Source organism: Corvus moneduloides, chromosome 8, assembly GCF_009650955.1.
Source record: "Corvus moneduloides isolate bCorMon1 chromosome 8, bCorMon1.pri, whole genome shotgun sequence".
Classification (NCBI taxonomy): Eukaryota; Metazoa; Chordata; class Aves; order Passeriformes; family Corvidae; genus Corvus; species Corvus moneduloides.
In genome coordinates, this window is record NC_045483.1 from 12,929,146 (window position 1) to 12,946,526 (window position 17,381).

A 17,381-nucleotide genomic window follows, 5' to 3' on the forward strand; every position below is an offset into this window, starting at 1 on the left:
CACAGGGTGCCCCAAAGAAGGGCCCCAAAGCCACCGCATCCTGGCAAGGAAAAGCAGCCATCCGGGCGCGCACAAAGCCATTTCTTGTTTGGCATTTTCGTTTGAAGTGTGTCCTTCATCTGGGTTTCTACAGCAACTGGGAAGTTCCTATCCTGGCCCAGCTGGACGGAGTGAAGCAGCCAGGGGAATGGAGCAGGAGGGCAGGAGATGAGGATTGAGGGCAGGAAGGGAAGAAGCCAAAAATAATTTTTTTGAGAAGTGGGGTTGCACTTTCTGCCTCTATCTTGGTCCCGAGGCTTCTGCAGCTGGGACAGGACTCCAACCCTGTCCCTCTGTCCCCAGGGGCAGTGCAGCCAGCTGGGGCCAAATCAGGAGGTGTAGAACACCAGCTTTTAGGGTCCCTTCAGGTATGGAGTAGTCTGCTATATCCCACCCTGGTCAGCCCTGGCATGGCTACATCCTCTGAACCTGTGCCAGCCTGGGTTAAAATGAGTGAATTACCTTAGAAACACACTTTTCTTAAAAGAAAGCAACAAAACCCAATGAGCCACCAGTGGTTCATCTTAGGCAGTGAGTCTCTTCATTTATTCATTATGAGATAATACCCAAATCTGGCTAATTAATATTCCTGCATATTTTCCAAGGGCTGATGAGGTATCTTAAACATCTCATGGAGATGGGCTTTCATATTTATAAGGTTGATGTGCAAACTTAAATTGACACTATCTAAATATACCCTCATGTTTAAGCATGGGGCTTTCACTCCCAAGGTGCTGGGGGCATTCCTGGGGTGCACACCCTGGCTGGAAGTGGGACCTGGGGCTCAGTGGGTGGGAGACCTGCCCAAAAAGGCTCCTGCAAGGCAGGGTGTGATGTTGTGTGGTCCACCTTTCCACAAAGATGTGGGATTTCTGTTTGCTTTGGTAACGGGAACAGAGTGCAACAGGCACTGACCTGTGGTGGTCGTGGGATCAGCGGTGTTTTGGGGTGAAAGATCAGTGTGAGCACCCACATGGCTGGATGTGCTGACGGGTACCAGGGCAGGGCCTGCAGCTTCCTGCCGAAACCCTTTTCCAAGGTTAAAAATAGGACTTGGTTGCAAACTGAAAGCCTGGTTTGTATTTGCCCTCATTATGTTGATTACTTATTTACATGTATGCAAATGGAGGAAAAGGCAGTGGCTCCTCCACCTGGGGACCCCTTGGCACAGGAGAGCCTGAATCCCACCTGGTAAATCCCTGCCGAGGGCTGGGCCACGGGGCTGTGTTCCCTTCCCAGGATCACCCTGAAAGTGAAGCATCAGCCCGCTTGCCGTGCTGATCGAGGGCTGAGCTGCACCCGTGCCCTGAGTGCGGTGGCCGGTGGCACGGTGGTTACAGCAGCCGTTCCCTCTCCCCTCACCCTGCTCCACCAGATGTGCGTGTCCGGCTCCAGCTGTTCCCCATCAGCCTCCCCCATGCAGCACCGTCGGCCCCAGGATCCTTTTTCCACCAGGCCCCACGTCCTTCATCAGACACCAATTTGGTCTGGCCCAGCTGCTCATTTTTCTTTCCGCTGTGTGACATGTTTTCACCTGGCTCCTAATCCGTCTCTTTCCATTCACAACTCGAGCTGTTTATGGATGTGCCTCTGCTCCCCCTGCTCTCCCCACCCCCCAGGACAGAGCCATCCATCAATAAAACCCCACTGTGCACCCGAGCATCAGCGCTTCCCCTCCCAGGACACCAATATCCCAGTGGGGCCATGGGCACACATTCCTCCTCCTGCTCCATGGGGTGAACCCACAGGGCCATTGCCTCCCTCCTCACCACCTCAGCACATGGGGCTTGATGGCACTGATGGTGCTGCAGGAAGCTGGGGCACCCAGGACACCAGGAGACTCTTTCTGGATGAGGGGTCAAGAGAGGGGCTGTGGCCCCTCTGTTCTGCAAGGGGCACCCACTCTTTTGGGGCTGGTCCCTCCAGTGAAGGCGTGGGGTGAGAGTGGCCCATGGCAGGGAGAGTCCTAAACCTTTGGGGGTCACCCTGCAGGGTGGGAGCTGTGCCTGTGCCCCCCCATCAGTAGGTGACAGGTGCTTTAGTATCTGCCTGGGCTGGCAGCTGCTGCTCTTGCAGCTGTGCCAAGGAGGAAGAAGATGATGAGAAGGACAGCTGGGCAGTCAAACCTGAGGCACCAAGCATAGGGGCCATGGCTGGGGAGTACCCTGGGGTGGGGAGTGGCCCTGGCTGTGCATCCGGGACCCCCCTCCACAGGGAGGGACATCACTCATCTCGCCTGTATCCCCGTCACCCTGGGGCTCTTCCTTACCCCCAGCAGCCGCCCTGTGAACACGCAGGGGAGACATCATGGGATCCCTGTGGAATTTGGGAGCATCCTGCTCCCTCCTGCTGCCCTGCAGTGCTTTGCTTTTGACTGAGAAGCAAGCCCCCAAATATCCCAATGGATTGGGCGTTTCCTGAAGAGCCCGAGCGGGACAGGGTTGGGAAGAACCCAGCAGGACAGCAGGGCTGAGCTGCCAGGCTCTGCAACCTGTGTGTACAGGAACACACAGGGGCAGGAGGTGTCAGCTCCCCAGCCCAACACTGCCTGGGAAGTTGTCCAGGGTTGTGCTGCCACCTCTGTTGGAATGGAATGGGGGGAGTTAGTGAGAGGGTCCCCCTCCCTTGAACCCACTGTTCCCGTTTCAGCTGAGACTTTCTCTCCTTCCCAGTTCCCACTAAAACAGCACAGGGGGAATCCAAACCGGAACTAAACCAGGGGTGTTTTGCAACCAAGAAAAAATAAAGAAATCCGAACCCGAAGAGAGCAATGGAAAACCCCTCCTGCCTGTAGGACACTGCTCTGCTTTATGAAGTCAGCCTCATTTTCCCCAGAGGAAGATCACTGCTGCACACCCCCAGCCAGGCCAGCCCATGGCCCCACTGCACGTCCTGGACAAAGGGTTCCTCCTCACCCTTCCCAGCCTGGGCTGAGCAGAGGGTCCCCAAACCAGCCCGGGGTGCTGCCAGCACCCACAAAGCCCCAGGGGTCAGTGGGGGTTTAGGTGGGGATGAAGGCTCAAGGGCTGGGTGCCAGGGCAGCAGCATGGCCGGAATGGTGGATGCTGGCAGAGTCAGGAAAGCTGCTGTCCCCGACCCAGTCCCCATCCCACAATGGAGATTGTTCTGGAGCCTGTGGGCAGGATGCGGCCCGGCCGGCTCCGTGCCTGACTCACATCCTCGCCGCCTGCGAGGGAGCTGGTGGAGAGCCACATCTCCAGCACACCTTCCCACGGGCTGGGACACGGGATGGGCGCTGCTGGGAACCCCCTCCGCATGTGGGACCCACTGCCGCCCCAGTGCCGAGCTGCTCCCTCCCGAACAGCCCTCCGGAAAACCCCCGTCATCGTCCGGGCCCCCGCGGGCCTGGCGAGCATTTCCTTCCGAAAGCAGGTTGGAGCCTCCCGCCGGAGCTGGCGTTCCCAGGGGAAGAGCTGCAGCAGAGCGAGGCGTTTGCACTAAGTGATCACATTTATTTGAATATTTTGCGTGTGTGTGTGTGTGTGTGTGTGTCTAAAATCGGTTACAGAATAAATACCTGTGCCTTATAGCAGGAAGTCCACTTTTTTTTATACAAAGTGCTTGTTACAGGAAGTTGCATCAGCGATATGCAGGAGGGGAGTGCGTTTCGGCCACGCTTCCCCTCCTGAAAACTAGAACAGATTTTTTTTTAAATTTATTTATTCGTGTTTTTTTTTAAAAGTTTCTTTTCCCTTTTTTTTTTTTTTTTGTGCATTAAATTTCCTGCCATTGTGTATTTACAAATCTCTGAAAGAAGGAAAAAAATGCCAATATGCATGAGAAGTGGCCTTGTAACACAAAAAAAAAAATCAGCCTTAAAAAAAAAAGGTAACAAACCCAAAATCTACAAGTATCATTTCATACTGAATCAGTGATAGATTTTTTCTTTTTTTTTCTTTTTAAAAAGGGAAAGAAAGGGATGGGGAAAGGGGAAAAACTGAACCAAACCAGAAAAAATGAACCTGGAGAAATAGAAAGAGAGAAGGTGCCATTGTCCCTTCTGAAGTTTTCCAAAGGCAGAGAGGAGCGAGGAAGAGCACAACGCACAGACCCAGATGTCCGACTGAAATCCCCATCAAATTCTTCTCGGTAATTTCTCCCTCGTGTTTACCCAGCGAGGGGCAGGAAGGACTTCCAAAATTAAATTAAAAAAAGGCATTAAAATGAAAAAAAATATTATTTCATTTTTAAAGGATTAAAAAAAAAAAAAAGAGAGATATTATAGAACAACCCTCCCCAAAATCCTGGAGGGGCGTGAGGCAGGGAAAAAATTGGGTTTGATTTAAAGGGAGGGAGGAAAAAAAAGAAAAGCCAAACCAAACCAGACTTTTCTCTCTGAACACGTCATCGAGCGGGACTCTCCGGTTAACTGGTGACGTAGTGTTTGGCCGATGGCTGGCCGTAGACCCTATAGAAATCCTGCCGCCCGTGCTGCTGGGATGCGTCAATCCATTCCCTCACGGCAAGTCCCGGGAGCGACTGGGGGACGGCGGGGGCGGGCGGCAGCGGGTGGGAGTACTCCTGCGACGAGACTGTCCAGGGGAAGTGCCCCGACCGCGGGTAGGGCTGGTGCCCGCTGTGGTTGGACACCGAGGAACAGTAACAGTTATCCACGGAGCAGACGAGGATTTTGCGCCCGCCGTACTGGGAGAGCACGGACTGCTGAGATGACGTGGTGTTGGGGTAGTGAGATGGGTTGAAGACGGAGCCCGAGTGCACCGGCTGCGGGCCGCTAGGAAGTCCAACTATGTGCTGCGTGGAGCTACAAGGCACCATGGCTTGTGCGGACTGCCCCTCGCCAGCCGAAGCGCCCTGGCTCATGTACTGGCTCGCCACAGTCCCGGACGATGGCTCGAGGAAGCTGCCCTCGGGAAAGGCGGTGGAGTGCTTGCGCTTCTCCGCGCCGGAGTTGCTGACGGTGCAGGGGTACATGGGGATACTCTGCAGGAAGGGGACGGGGGTGCTCAGAGGACCTGCGGAGGGGAACGGGAGAGGGGGATTGTATTAAGCACACCATGGCACAGCTCCAGGGTGCTCCAGCCGCTGATCTGGAGCTGCAGCGGGGCCCCAAGACCCACATTCCAGCCCCGCGTGTGCAGAGGGTCCCCCAGCCCGTCCCACCAGTGGCAAAGCAGGCACACAGCCCTGTGCAGGTGGACTTGCAGATTCAGTTCTGGGCCCTTGCCAGCGTGCTCAGAGCGGCCCCGGGCGCTGCTCTGCAAACAGCTCATGAACACAGTCCCTAAGAGGAGCAGAGTGGGACAGCCTGAGGGATAAACATGATTTCCCCAAGGAGAGAGGACTGGGAAGCCTCCGCAGGACATGGTCTGCTCCCAGGCATTGGCTGGGGGCTGTGGGACCACACCAGACCCTGGCTGTCCCTGCCCACATGCTGACCCCCATCTTTCCACTGACTTTTCCTGGCAATGGCCAGCCCCTCCAAAAGCCCTGTATTTCAAGGTTTTTGTGTAACCCCAGAACACAGCCATTTCACAAGACAAGGAAAATGCCCTGCGGAAAGTCAGGAACTGGCTTTGTGACTCTCCATGCCCCTGCTGACTGCAGAGGGGCTCCAAGGGGTCCCTGCCCCAAACAGCTCTCACCATTGTTTTGTACTGGGATCTGCAGGGCAGCCAGCTGTGGATACAGCAGGTAGTGAGGTCCCATGCCCCTGCACCCCTCAGCCCTCAGGTTTCACCCACCTTCCAGCAACTTCCTCAGCTGCTTCTCCTTCTTGGCGATCTCGTTCAGGAAGAGCTTGGAGTTGAGGTGGCCGATTTTGGGTGGGGGCAGGCTGCCACCTGTACAGTTCTGAGTCCTGTTGGGGATGGCAGGCAGAGAGGTGTGAGTTATAAGGTAGACTCAGGAGAGGGACAGCTCCTCCCCCCCACCCTCCTGGAGCCAAACCCCCTCCCTAGGGTAGAGGACAGAAGGGAGCTGGCTGTCTCTGGCAAGCAGGACCTTCCCTGTCCAGTTTTGCTGTGAATGTCCCCCGCCAGGGCACACCTCCTGCCATGTCCCCCCCTGCATGGTCATCACAGCTCACTTCTGCTCCATTAGTGCTGGCTTTAACTTCCTGCCCTGGCTATGCCCAGTGAAGCTGGACTGAGCCCTGCACCCTGACCCGGCTGGTCCCACCCACTGCTCTTCCACAAGCACAACACTGTTTCCCCTAGTCCCTGGGGAGGACCTGATTGAATGGCTGCATGAGGGGATTTTTTCATCCTCCCAGAGAGAGAGGGAAGCTGAGCATGCCTCTCCCAAATCCTGTAGCATCCCTGGCCCTGGTCTTCCTCTGGACATCGTGCTGCTGCCAGCCCTGTGGACAGGAACACACCCTTTGCCCCGAACATGTCTGTCCCGCTGTGCTTACCTGTCCATTAAGATTTTCACAGACTTGGTGTTCTAGAAGTGGAAGGAGAAGCTCTGGTCAGTAAGGCCAATCCCTGCCATGGAGGCTATGCCCCCTTTCAGTGTCAGCTTCCATGGCCCCCCAGGAGGGGACAATCTGACCATGGGCACTGAGCCCCCTTTCCCCTGCAGGGGCTGCTCCAGCCCCATCTCCAGCTGTGGCATCTCCTCATTTGAGGCCAGCACTGAGCCTGCCCCACTCCTCCTTGATTTCTCCCACTGCTGAGCCCTCTGGAGGCATCAGCCAGCCCTGATAATGTCCCCATCCTGCTCCCCACCACACCCCATGCCTATCCAATTCTTCCCACACAACCAGACCTCTCCACAGCCCCCATCCCACCCTGGCATGGGCAGCTGGTCTTACCTTCATGAAGTTGATGTCCTCAGTTTTGTCGAACATGACCTGGACAGAGCTGAGGAGCTTCTTGGCCTCCTGCATGCGCTCATTGAGGTGCAGAACCTGGGCTGCATTCTCATTGCAGAACTTGGCCTGGGCCTTGTCCAGGATCTCCATGGTCTTCCGCAAGTCCTCATCTAAGATCTGGTGCATCTTCTCATACTGCAGGCGCACCTCGTCCTTCAGCTGGCTCACCTTCTCCTGGGGAGAGGAGCAGGGTCAGGCCCTCTGTGCCCTTCCACCTCTTCCATGATGTCCCAGGACACCTGGGTCCTTTCCCAGCAGTGGAGAATGCAACCTGAAAGCTGCACCCCAGCTCTGCTCTCCTGCAACACCCAGACAGACCAAACCCTGCTGTCAACTACCACATGGGACTTCTATGTGCCAGAGACCCAACAGGGACACTGTGAAGGTTTGATTGGTTCAGCAGGTCCTTGGACCTACTTCCTGGGGTCTGTGTGGTGTCACCTCCTGAGACCTAATGCCAAGGAACAACCCGCCACACCACCGACAGACTGTGTGCTCCCCTGAAAAATCCCACCCATCCCCATCTGCATGCCCTTTCCCATCTTCATCCTCATCCCCAGCCCCACCCCAGGCTGGAGACACTTCATGTTCCAGAGCCTTTCCTTTCATGCTCTGGGAGGCCGAGGCGCCTTAAGGATCATGAGCACTCCCTCCCTGAGGAAGGCTGTGCTGAGCTGAGGACAGCTGAGGCCATCTGATACTTAAGGACAGCCTTGTTCCTCAGTCCCAACTCCCCCCAGGACCCATGAGGCTGTAGGGCAGCTCCAAACACATTTTGTCTCCCAAAATGATGACTGACAAGGGTGAAATGGAGGCAGGCAGTCCGTCTGGCTCCCCTGAATGTCTGCCTTCGTCCCTGCCCACCTGGCCCCTATGTTTAAGGAGATTGTCCCCATTGTGCCATGGGGTGACCATCCCTGGGACTGGCCGTGGCAGGGTGAAGCACTGGTTACCTCGACCAGCCGCTTGTCTGATTCCAGCTTGTAGAGCTGCTCTTCGATGTCCTGCTCCCGCTCCTCCAGGCGGTCCTGCTGCTTCATCAGCATCTTCTGCAGAGATAAGAGAAAGCAGCATCATCAGAGCCCAGCGGCCGCGTGTGCCAGCGAACGTTGGTGCTGCCCACACTGGCTCTGCCCACGTGGTTCAGGAAGGATGGTGCTTTTTCCCAGCAGGATGCTACTGCCAGGCTGAAAGCCCAGGCATAGCTTGTGGAACTGGAAACCTGGTTATTTCAATGGCAGAAATGGCAGAGGGGCTGCGTGTGCCGGGCTGTGTTACCGGCTGGGTTGGGTCCCCTGGATGGGGGCAGCACCTCAGGTAACTTTCTGCAGCCCAGTCAGTGGGGCTGGGTCAGAGCCAAGCCCTGAGGACTGTGGGGGGGACACAGAGAGGCTCATCTCCCACTAAGGCCGTACCATTTCGAGGCCCATCACCCATCGCCAGCAGGCTCCTGCGAGACATCACCACGTCCCTCGCGCCCCCGTACGCCACGCCAAATCCTTTCTCCCTTCCCCGCCTCCGTGACAAGCCCCAGAGCCAGCGTCAGCGTAATCTGGAGGGACAGAGTGAGGAGGAACGGGGCCTCCCCCCGCCACACTGCCAGCCCCCAGCCCCACTCCTTGGGGCTGGGCCTGGGCCATCCGCCGATTAACTGGGACACATTTATCCCCAGCTATCAGCGTGAGTGCCTTGCTCCTGCATGCTTCCCACTGCCCATGAGAGAAGGGCTCTATCCCTGTGAGCAGGAGCAGGGCTTCCCAAAACACCCCTCAAAATCAACTCCAAATATTCACCCTTCATGTTTACTGGGGGGAAAAGCCAGGACACCAGCGGGGCAAGGAGAAGGGCTTTACCCGGCACAGAGATGCGGCGTTAGAGACTCAACGACAGGGGCGAGATGGAAAGAAACCGGCAGCGAGAATGAATTTCGAGGGGATTATTGCTATTATAAACCGCCACTTGGGAATTTATAATCAAGTAATTAATTCCTGGACGAGGCGGGAGGGGGAGGGTGGCAGAGGCGCTGCTGGGATTAATTGCATTGCAGGGAAAGGCTGTCACCTCCGACTCAATTCAGGAGCAGGAATGCGAAGCCTCCTCCCTCCTGTTGTTTTTCTTAAGGTCTTGAGAACCTCCAGCCTTACTGTCGCTGGGCTCCTACCACTAATAATAACGAGGAGCTAAAAAAACCCAGCTTCCCACTCACAGGCACACTCCACATGCATGCCCGGGGCCCACGCGTGTGCACCCACCCAGGCACATGCAGGCAGACACACAGACAGCACATCCATTGAAACAGGGCCAAGGGGCAGTCACAGCAATGCAGACCCCCAGATCATGGGGGGACTTTGCTGCGCATGTGCACAGAAACACAGGGGCCTGCAGCATCCAAGGGCATCACTGGAAGCATCCACACGGAGAAAGATTTGAGGCATATATTAAAAATCTCCTTTTTTTCATTGTAAAAGGGCTGTTATTTGTGTTGCTGCAGCATCAGGAGGCTGCAGTCCACTCCCAGGTTTAACATGGTGGGAAATGAGCTCTAGAAAGTGAGTGCCAACACCACTTGCTTGAACCTTGAAGAACCGAGGGTGCAGGCAGGAACTGTGTCCCAGGTCCTGTGCCAGCAGCCAGGCCTGAGTGTGGGGCTGCTGAGGGCTTCTCTAGAGGCTCAGAGAGGGTTTTGGATCAACCACCAGGCAGAACTGTGGGGTAGGTGGGCAACAGCCCCATGTAGGTGGGCTGAGAAGTGGCAGGCAACAAGCCTGCTCCAGGGCTCCAGAGAAAGAGATGCCTTCCAACATTCCTGCGTGAAGGTGGCCAGTTGAATGTGGGAGTTGGGCAGGTCGTGCAGTGCAGGCTGAGCTGCTCACTGCCCAGGCTGGGCAGCCAAAGGACACGAGGAGCTTTGCACCGAGCCCTTCCCTATGCTTCCCTCCCTGCCGCAGATTCGCCATCTCCACCACGAGCAGCCAAACCCATCCTGCACCAGCCCACCCAGAGGACGGCCAAGTCTAGCCGGGGCCCCGGGAGCAGCCCAGTCCTCTGCCTGACTTCCCTGTCTGCCAGCTGGGACAGGAGTGGGTAAAAAATATAGGACAGGACCCAAGGCTGACAGCTTGCTGGGCACAGAGGCCAAATCCCCATCCCACTCTGTCATACCGATCAGGTATCTGACATACCTGAGGCAGCCACTGCCCTTCCCCCCGATGCTGCTGGGATGCTCTTGCAGGGGAAACCAGGGTTTTCTATCACTGGCAGATGCCAGGCGGGCAGAGGCCACCCTGCCAGCCCCACTGGTGTGAGGGACCCCCGAGGGAGGCACTGAACAGCCCCGGACATGCACGTACCACCGCCCTGCAGCTGCCATGGCAGAGCTGCCAACCTTTGTGTTTTGTAACAAACCTCAGACTGCTCCACTCCTGGGATCATACAGTTATGTGAAATCACAAATGTACACATAAATATATGTAAAAATAACTTTTTATACATATAAGTTAATTTCATATCCCTTCACAGCTGGAAAAAGTGACCAAAATCCAACCTACAGCCACAGAAATCAGAGAGAATAGAGGACATGCAGCACTTTCTTTAAACCTCACATTTGAGCCACTATTTCGATTTTAGGTTGATTTAAAAACTGTACGTGCCTGGGATCGCAGTGGAATGGGAGGGCTTTTCACCCACAGCAACAAAACCTTAACAAGACACAAGGGTATGAATTACCCCTTCCGACACCGAGTGGCAAAATCTCATTGTCTATGCAGCACAGGCTGAATTCCTTAGGTGTTTTGAAAAGGAAAATATATCCCTTCCATCCCCTCCCAAATCTGGTATTTCTGAAGTCATGAACTCCTCCTCCTCCAGGATCAGAATTTCTCGGGGTAATTTCTCATATTTCATGCATGACCTTGATGCTGGGAGAACCGAGGCTCCCTCTGTACAGGCACCCTTCCCAGCCTATGAGCAACTCTGATCCCAGTTTGTCTTTTCCAAGACGCGTCGCCAGTTTGCGAAACGCATGCTAAAAATGCTTCTTATTCCAACACCAGCTGAGAGTGAATTCATCTCATTAATTAATAAATTAATCAGTGGCTGGGGTAAGTGGCTGGTCCGCCATGACCCTGTAGGCCCTAGTGAGACAGGGCTAGCTCACAGAGACCAGCTTATTCTGCGGGAGATGAACATAATGTCCCCCCTCCTCTTGGAAAAAAATGAAGTGTGGGTACAAAAGGGCTGAGCCCATACAGGGAGTTGGCAAACACGCTGTGGGCATCAACCCTGCAAGGGAGCTGGACCACCGAAGGTGGAAGGACAAAGGAGGGGAAGTTATCCTTCACTTCCCTGCGGGAGTGCGGGTGCACTCCTCCTGTGCAGGCGGAGGAGGGTGAGTCCTGAGCAGCCATTGTGGCAAGTCAGACGGGTTTGGGGTACTAAGGTCATGCACTGGGAGGGAAACACTACTTGGAGGGACATCTCTGCAGGAAGCAAAGCAAGCACGGCAAAGTCTTGTTGCAGAGAGGATGCACACAGCAGGTCCCTGTGGGATTGTGCTGAGGGAAGGCTTGCTGACCATCGCTATCCACGGTGCTTGCTGGGAGAACACCACCATCAGGGAAACCATGCTCGCCTTGCCTGCATCTTACTGCACCTCCTGGTCAGTCCCCCTGAATCTGCGCTGGCCCCAGATCCCAGTGCCTGCCCCAGCATGGGACACATCCACCCTGCCAGGCAGGGTATGGGGGTATGTCTTCTGGGGGACAGGGCAGTCCCAACAGAGAACTTCTGCAACATTAAATGCCTGCAGCCACAAGACAGGAAGATGGTAATAAAGAGTTTAACAGCTCTGATGATACAGGGCTTCTATGCTTCTCATCCGAGAGCCACTGCATGGCTGCAGCACCACAAGCCTCAGATGTGTTTCACACATGGGTCCAGCTCAGCCAGCTGGGAAAACCCCCACTGCAAATGGGGGCAGTGGGGTGTGGGAAGGAGTTCACACCCACCCAAGACCTCCCAGGCAGGGAGCAATCTGTCGGCAAGATGTCTCCCCTGACTTGTCTTAGGTTGGTCTCACCACTGTCCTCTCCCAAAGGGCAGGGCTAAGCCTGTGGTCACTGCTGAGCCCCCAGTAACAGCAGATTATTCCCCTGCCCTGCCTGAGGTCCGTCACTCCCCTCATCCCCCCTTTGCAGCCTATTGCCCTGGGGCCAGCATCGGGGCATCAGAATCCCATGACATGCCCCAAGGTTTTGTGTTCTCTGAGACTGGTCAGGGCCCTTGTGTGCCTCCCAGGGAGAGCTGGCAGGGGAGAGCCCATGGCACCCCTTTCCTGAAGGCTCCAGTGCTCACCAGCCCCTGCCCAACTCCCAGCAGGATCAGGAAGGAGCCTGGCAGCTTAACCAGAGGCAGACCGGTGCCCCATGACCTGCTGAGCTGATGTGGTTTTAAACAAGAGCTGGAGCAGTGAAAAGCCTTACTGTGTTCATAGGGCAAATGGAGCCCATGCAGCTTCTCTGATGTCTAATAAGCACTGTGCATCCTTCAGGGCCATTCATCTTGCAAGAGCAACCAAGTGCCCACACACTGACCTGTGGGATGCTTGCAGGATGCTAATTCCCAATAAACTCTGCTGAAACTGTCTGTGGGTTTGGAGGGTACTACAGCAGGGCAGGTGGACAAACCACAGGAGTGCACAGCCCTCATTCCCGTAGGAAACCAGGGGAGCAGAGACTGCCCCACAGAACACCCTTAACCCCAGCTGGATGGCTGGCCCAGGACAGGTGCACTCACTTCTCTGCCTCTCTCCTTCTTCCTCCTCTGCGCCCAGGCCTTCCCCTCGCCGCCAAATCCCAGCCACCAAGTGAATAAGGACATTGTTTGCAGTCACCGGAAAGCCAGAACGGAGGGAGCAGCTTGGAGCATGAGGGGGAGGAAGGGTGAGGAGGAGGAGGAAGGTGGAGCCGGAGCAAGGAAGCCGCAAAGGGCAGATGGATGCCTGTTGTGGGAATGGCTCCAGACACCTGCAGCTCAGCCCAGGACTGGGATCAAGAGCTCCCATTGAGACACACATCCCGGCACATTGCTGGAGACGGGCCTGAAGTCACAGTGACTGAATTTTAATGCACTGAAAGCCCTGGACCAAGGAGGCGAGCGCAACCTTTTGCCTCCCCAGGCCTCCCACACACAGACTTCCCTCTCCCCAGCCCCGCTCCACCGTCAGCTGGACAGTTTTCTGAAAAAAACCCACGCGATGAGCTATTTTCATCCCTCCTGAAAGTGTCACCTCACCTGCTAACACACCAGAACCTTGACATGGTGCACATCTGGGGCACAACAGCCAAGTGCCCCCAAAAACAGGATCTCAAATCATGAGATCATGCACCACCACAGCCCAAGGGGACCAGTCCCCATAGCCCAAACGCCCTGGAGCATGCCTCCCACCCTGCCACGGTCTCCTGCTGACCAGACCCAGGCAAAACCAGCTCTTTCAAACTCCCCACAGCCCTCATGACACTCGCAGGAGGCTGATTCACTTAAAGGGGCAGGAAGGAAATGCCTTCTGGTTGGGGTTTCATCTTGCACACATTTACAGTAAGCACCAGGCAGGAGGGAAGGTCTCCAGCCAGAGCACGAGGTCTTGCCTTCCCTGGCCAGCCTGGAGCACACACAGTGCTCCAGGCTTTGGCTTTTCTCACGGTGCTCTCTGTTCAGAGATCAGGCTGGTTTATCCTCAACAGGGGAAGGAAGAGGGGAGGGGAACAGCCTGAGATATTAATAGCTGCCCTTGCTAGGAAGGGATGGGAGTAGCAGCCATGCAGTGAACAGGCATCAAAGAGACCCCCTTGCCAGCACTGAGGGACCCCTGAGCACCAGGAGAGCCAGTGCTTCCTAGAAAAGGGCTGAAGGCCAAATATTCAGCACCAGCTTGGGGGAACAGGATGTACAATGACTCTTGCAAGAGCAGCTCTCCACCCTGCTCTCATGCTGGAGTGGGTGAAGATGCCTCCTGCTTGTCTACATGACCCTATGAGATGCTGCCTGGCCTCTGAGCCTTCCCCGGGACAATAGGAGAAACAATCAGGCTTAGACCCATGTCCCATCTCCACTGGCTACCCCACAGGCACAGCCCTATGTCCCACCTCCTGTGCCCAGCCCAGCACAGGGCATCCCTGCAGCATGACTGGCACACAGCAGCTGGATGCTCCCATGGATCCACGACTCATGGCTGCTTAGCAGAACCAGGTCGGCCCTGGCTCCTGGGGCATCCCGGGACAGTGGGCATGGCAGACCACACTTCTCTGCACGTCCCTGTACCAGAGCAGATCCTGGACCACCACAGGGCTGTGCTGGTGCCTGCAGCCTGGAACAGCTCTTTCCCTTGTTTACACCCAGCAGAAAGGAAGAACTCGTTAATAAGGGGAAAATACAAGCATTGTGTTGCATGGGGCCAGCAGCAGGATTTCTGGAAACCAGGAAATGGGGGACCTATTCTCTGTCAGAAAGTGACCTTCAGGGGGACCTTGAGGATGTTAATTCACCCTCCTGGGCCTCTGTGCCCTTGTCCCCCTGCTCCTCACGGCCACGGGGGTTACTTGATGCTGTTCCTCTCACGTAAATGGGGGAAAGAGGCTAGGGCTCTACCTATAATTTTTGGACCCCAACTTCAAGCCATGGCCCAGCGGCCACTGCTGTCAGTGTCCTTGGATCAGGGACAAAGATTCGCTTCGAGGGGAAAAGGAGGATAAGAGAGATTAAGGAGCAGAGAGATGAGGCCAATGGCTGGAGACACATCACCTCTCTACCTGCAGCCCTGCAAGTCCTGGAGGAAGGAGCCTTCCTCATATCAGGTGTCCAGTATGGGTGATGCGGCCCTCAACAGAGGCTTCCTCCATGCAAAGCACAGCAAGAGGCAGTGAAAGCAGGGCAAACTGCCTCTGCCAGACCTGGGGCTCAAGACTCGCTCACAACATGTGCAGAAGAGGAAAAAAGGGGCTGGAAATGCACCAGGAAAACGAGTACCAGGACAAGAAGCTAGTTTGCATGCTGAGCATGCAGCCAGGCGAGTCATGACTGATGCTGCTGGCTCCCCAGGACAAAGATGAGCCTTGGTGATAGAATCATAGATCACAAAATCATTAAGATTGGAAAACACCTCCAAGATCATTGAGTTCAACCTTTGACTGAACACCACCATGTCAACTAAACCACTAGCACTAATGGCCATGTCCAGTCATTTCTTGAACACTTCCAGGGAAGGTGACTCCACAACTTCCCTGGGCAGCCCATTCTAATGTTTAACCTCCCTTTCACTGAAGAAATTCTTCCTGATGCCCAACATGAACCCTCCCTAGCACAGCTTAGGCTTGTCCTCATCTTTGTCACTTGTTGTCTGGGAGAAGAGGCTGATCCCACCTCAGTACACTCTCAGGCAGGTGTAGAGAGTGATAAGGTCTCCCCGAGCCTCCTTTTCTCCAGGCTGAACACCCCCAGCTCCCTCAGCCACTCCTCATTTGGCCTGTGCTCCAGACCCTTCACCAGCTCTGTTGCCCTCCTCTGGACTTGCTCCAGCACCTCAATATTATTCTTGCAGTGAGGGGTCCAAAACTGAACACGGGATTTGAGGTGCAGCCCCCACCAGTGCTGAGTACAGGGGGATGATCACAGTCCTGGTCTTGCTGGCCACACTACTGCTGATACAAGCCAAGATGCCACTGGCCTTCTTGGCCACCTGGGCGACTGGTGGCTCATGATCAGCTGCTGTTGACCAGTATCCCCAGGTCCTTTTCCGCTGGGCAGCTTCCCAGCCACTCTGCCCCAGCCAGTAGCACTGTGTGAGGTTGTTGTGACCCAAGTGCAGGATCCAGCACTTCACTTTGCTGAACCTCATACAGTTGGCCTTGGTACATTGATCCAGCCTGTCCAGATCTCTCTGCAGAGCTTTCCTAGTATTAAATAAGACTGGTCCCAAAACTGTGCCTTGGGGAACTTCACTAGTGACCATGCCTTTGGCCAGTACAGCCACTTCCTGCCCCATATCTGCCAGGAGAGACAGCATTCCATCAGGGAAAATGCTCCCACACTGTGTCCCAATGCTACAGGGACAGCAGATGCATTTGGGCGGTGCAGGAGCAAGACGGAGAGACCACCTCTGAGGGCTGCTGGGGCTGCGGGTGCAGGCGCAACCAGGCCCTTGGGGCAGCGAGGAACTCAGGAAATCTCTTTTCTTTCTGCTGGGAAGGGAGGGAGAAGAGATCCCCACCCAGGCTTGGGTGTGGACACTGGCCAACAGTCCACCCCAGCCAGCGTTTGGTGGGAGGCCAGCCCAGGCCACCTTCGCCTGGGAACAGAGAGAGGCAGGAAGAATCACAGGGCTCAGTTCTGTTTTTATGAAGGACAAGGTCTGCATCTTCTTTGTCATCAGGGATGCAAGGGAGGAGCTCTTTTCCCCACCTCTTTCACTTCTAAAGGGAAAATGTACAGGTTTAGGGCTGCTTATAAATTAGTGCCAAAATTCTCCCTGCTGCTGAGCCATCTCCAGCACAGGGCTCTGGCTGCAGGCCCTGGCACAAACTTGCCCTGCCCAGCACCAAATGCCCTTTGAGTAACCAGCTCAGGAGCACCAGCACTGGGACACTGCAGGGAAAAGTGCAGGGGTTTGCGACATCCTGAAAGTTTCAGACACCAGACCCGAGTGCCTTGAGCAACTGTTTCCAGACACTTGGGAGCTCAGACTGACACCAACACCTGGAGCACAACTGGTCCCCATGACCAGCATTGCCTTGTGCTTCATCCCTGCCACACCAGAAAATAAAATCTGGGGCCTGTAGCTGTATCGAGTGGGATTCACCAGATTTCACAGTTTTTCATGTCATGTAATCATCAAGATCATGTAATAAGTCCTGCCCTTTCTGCCTTCAGCACACTCTGTGCTCGTGGTTTTTCAAATGCTTCAATCAATTTATACGGACATTATGGGGGGCCTATGTTCCTTTTCTCCCTCTTCTGTCTGTTTTCATACATCTGCCCCTTCCCAACCACAGATCCAGATAAAAAATTTATCCAGCAAAAAAAGAGCAGTCTGTCTTTGGTGGGATCATCTCCCCCAGCTGGCTCTCAGAAGTGCTCTGCCAGCTCCAGTGGTGGCAGTCTAGGCAGCAAAGGGAGATCACTCAGTGCTGAAACTCACAAAGTCCTGCTCCTCACACAAGCCCTATTGCTCTGACAGATCATCTCTCAGTCACTCCTCCCATAACCCCCATAAAAAATTCAACAGGCTTTGGCAGCACCCCCAATCCTGCCTTGATCTGTTGCTGTCCCAGTCTTGTCTAGCTCTGTTGAATTCCGAGATCTTCCCAATGTGATGAAATCTCAAGGTCCCAGCCAGTTGTCCCCAAACTGTGGCTGTGGTAATGGCTTGCCTTCCAAAAGAGCCATCCTGCAAAGACTCATCCTATTGCTCGGCAGCAAACCTACCCCCATCTGC

General features: G+C 55.1%; 1 protein-coding gene across 1 annotated transcript in view; it reads right to left on the reverse strand.

Annotated features, from left to right (window-relative positions):
* Positions 1-3,491: 3,491 nt before the first annotated feature.
* The window catches only part of TRIM8 (tripartite motif containing 8), a 30,517-nt gene continuing 16,627 nt past the window's right edge, over positions 3,492-17,381 (reverse strand). The window contains exons 3-7 of the mRNA XM_032116352.1: positions 7,849-7,944; positions 6,836-7,069; positions 6,434-6,465; positions 5,763-5,878; positions 3,492-5,033 (exon numbers count right to left, since the gene is read on the reverse strand). Coding sequence (XP_031972243.1) covers positions 4,426-5,033; positions 5,763-5,878; positions 6,434-6,465; positions 6,836-7,069; positions 7,849-7,944 — 1,086 coding nt within the window. The 3' untranslated portion in view covers positions 3,492-4,425. The remainder of the gene's footprint in view (positions 5,034-5,762; positions 5,879-6,433; positions 6,466-6,835; positions 7,070-7,848; positions 7,945-17,381) is intronic.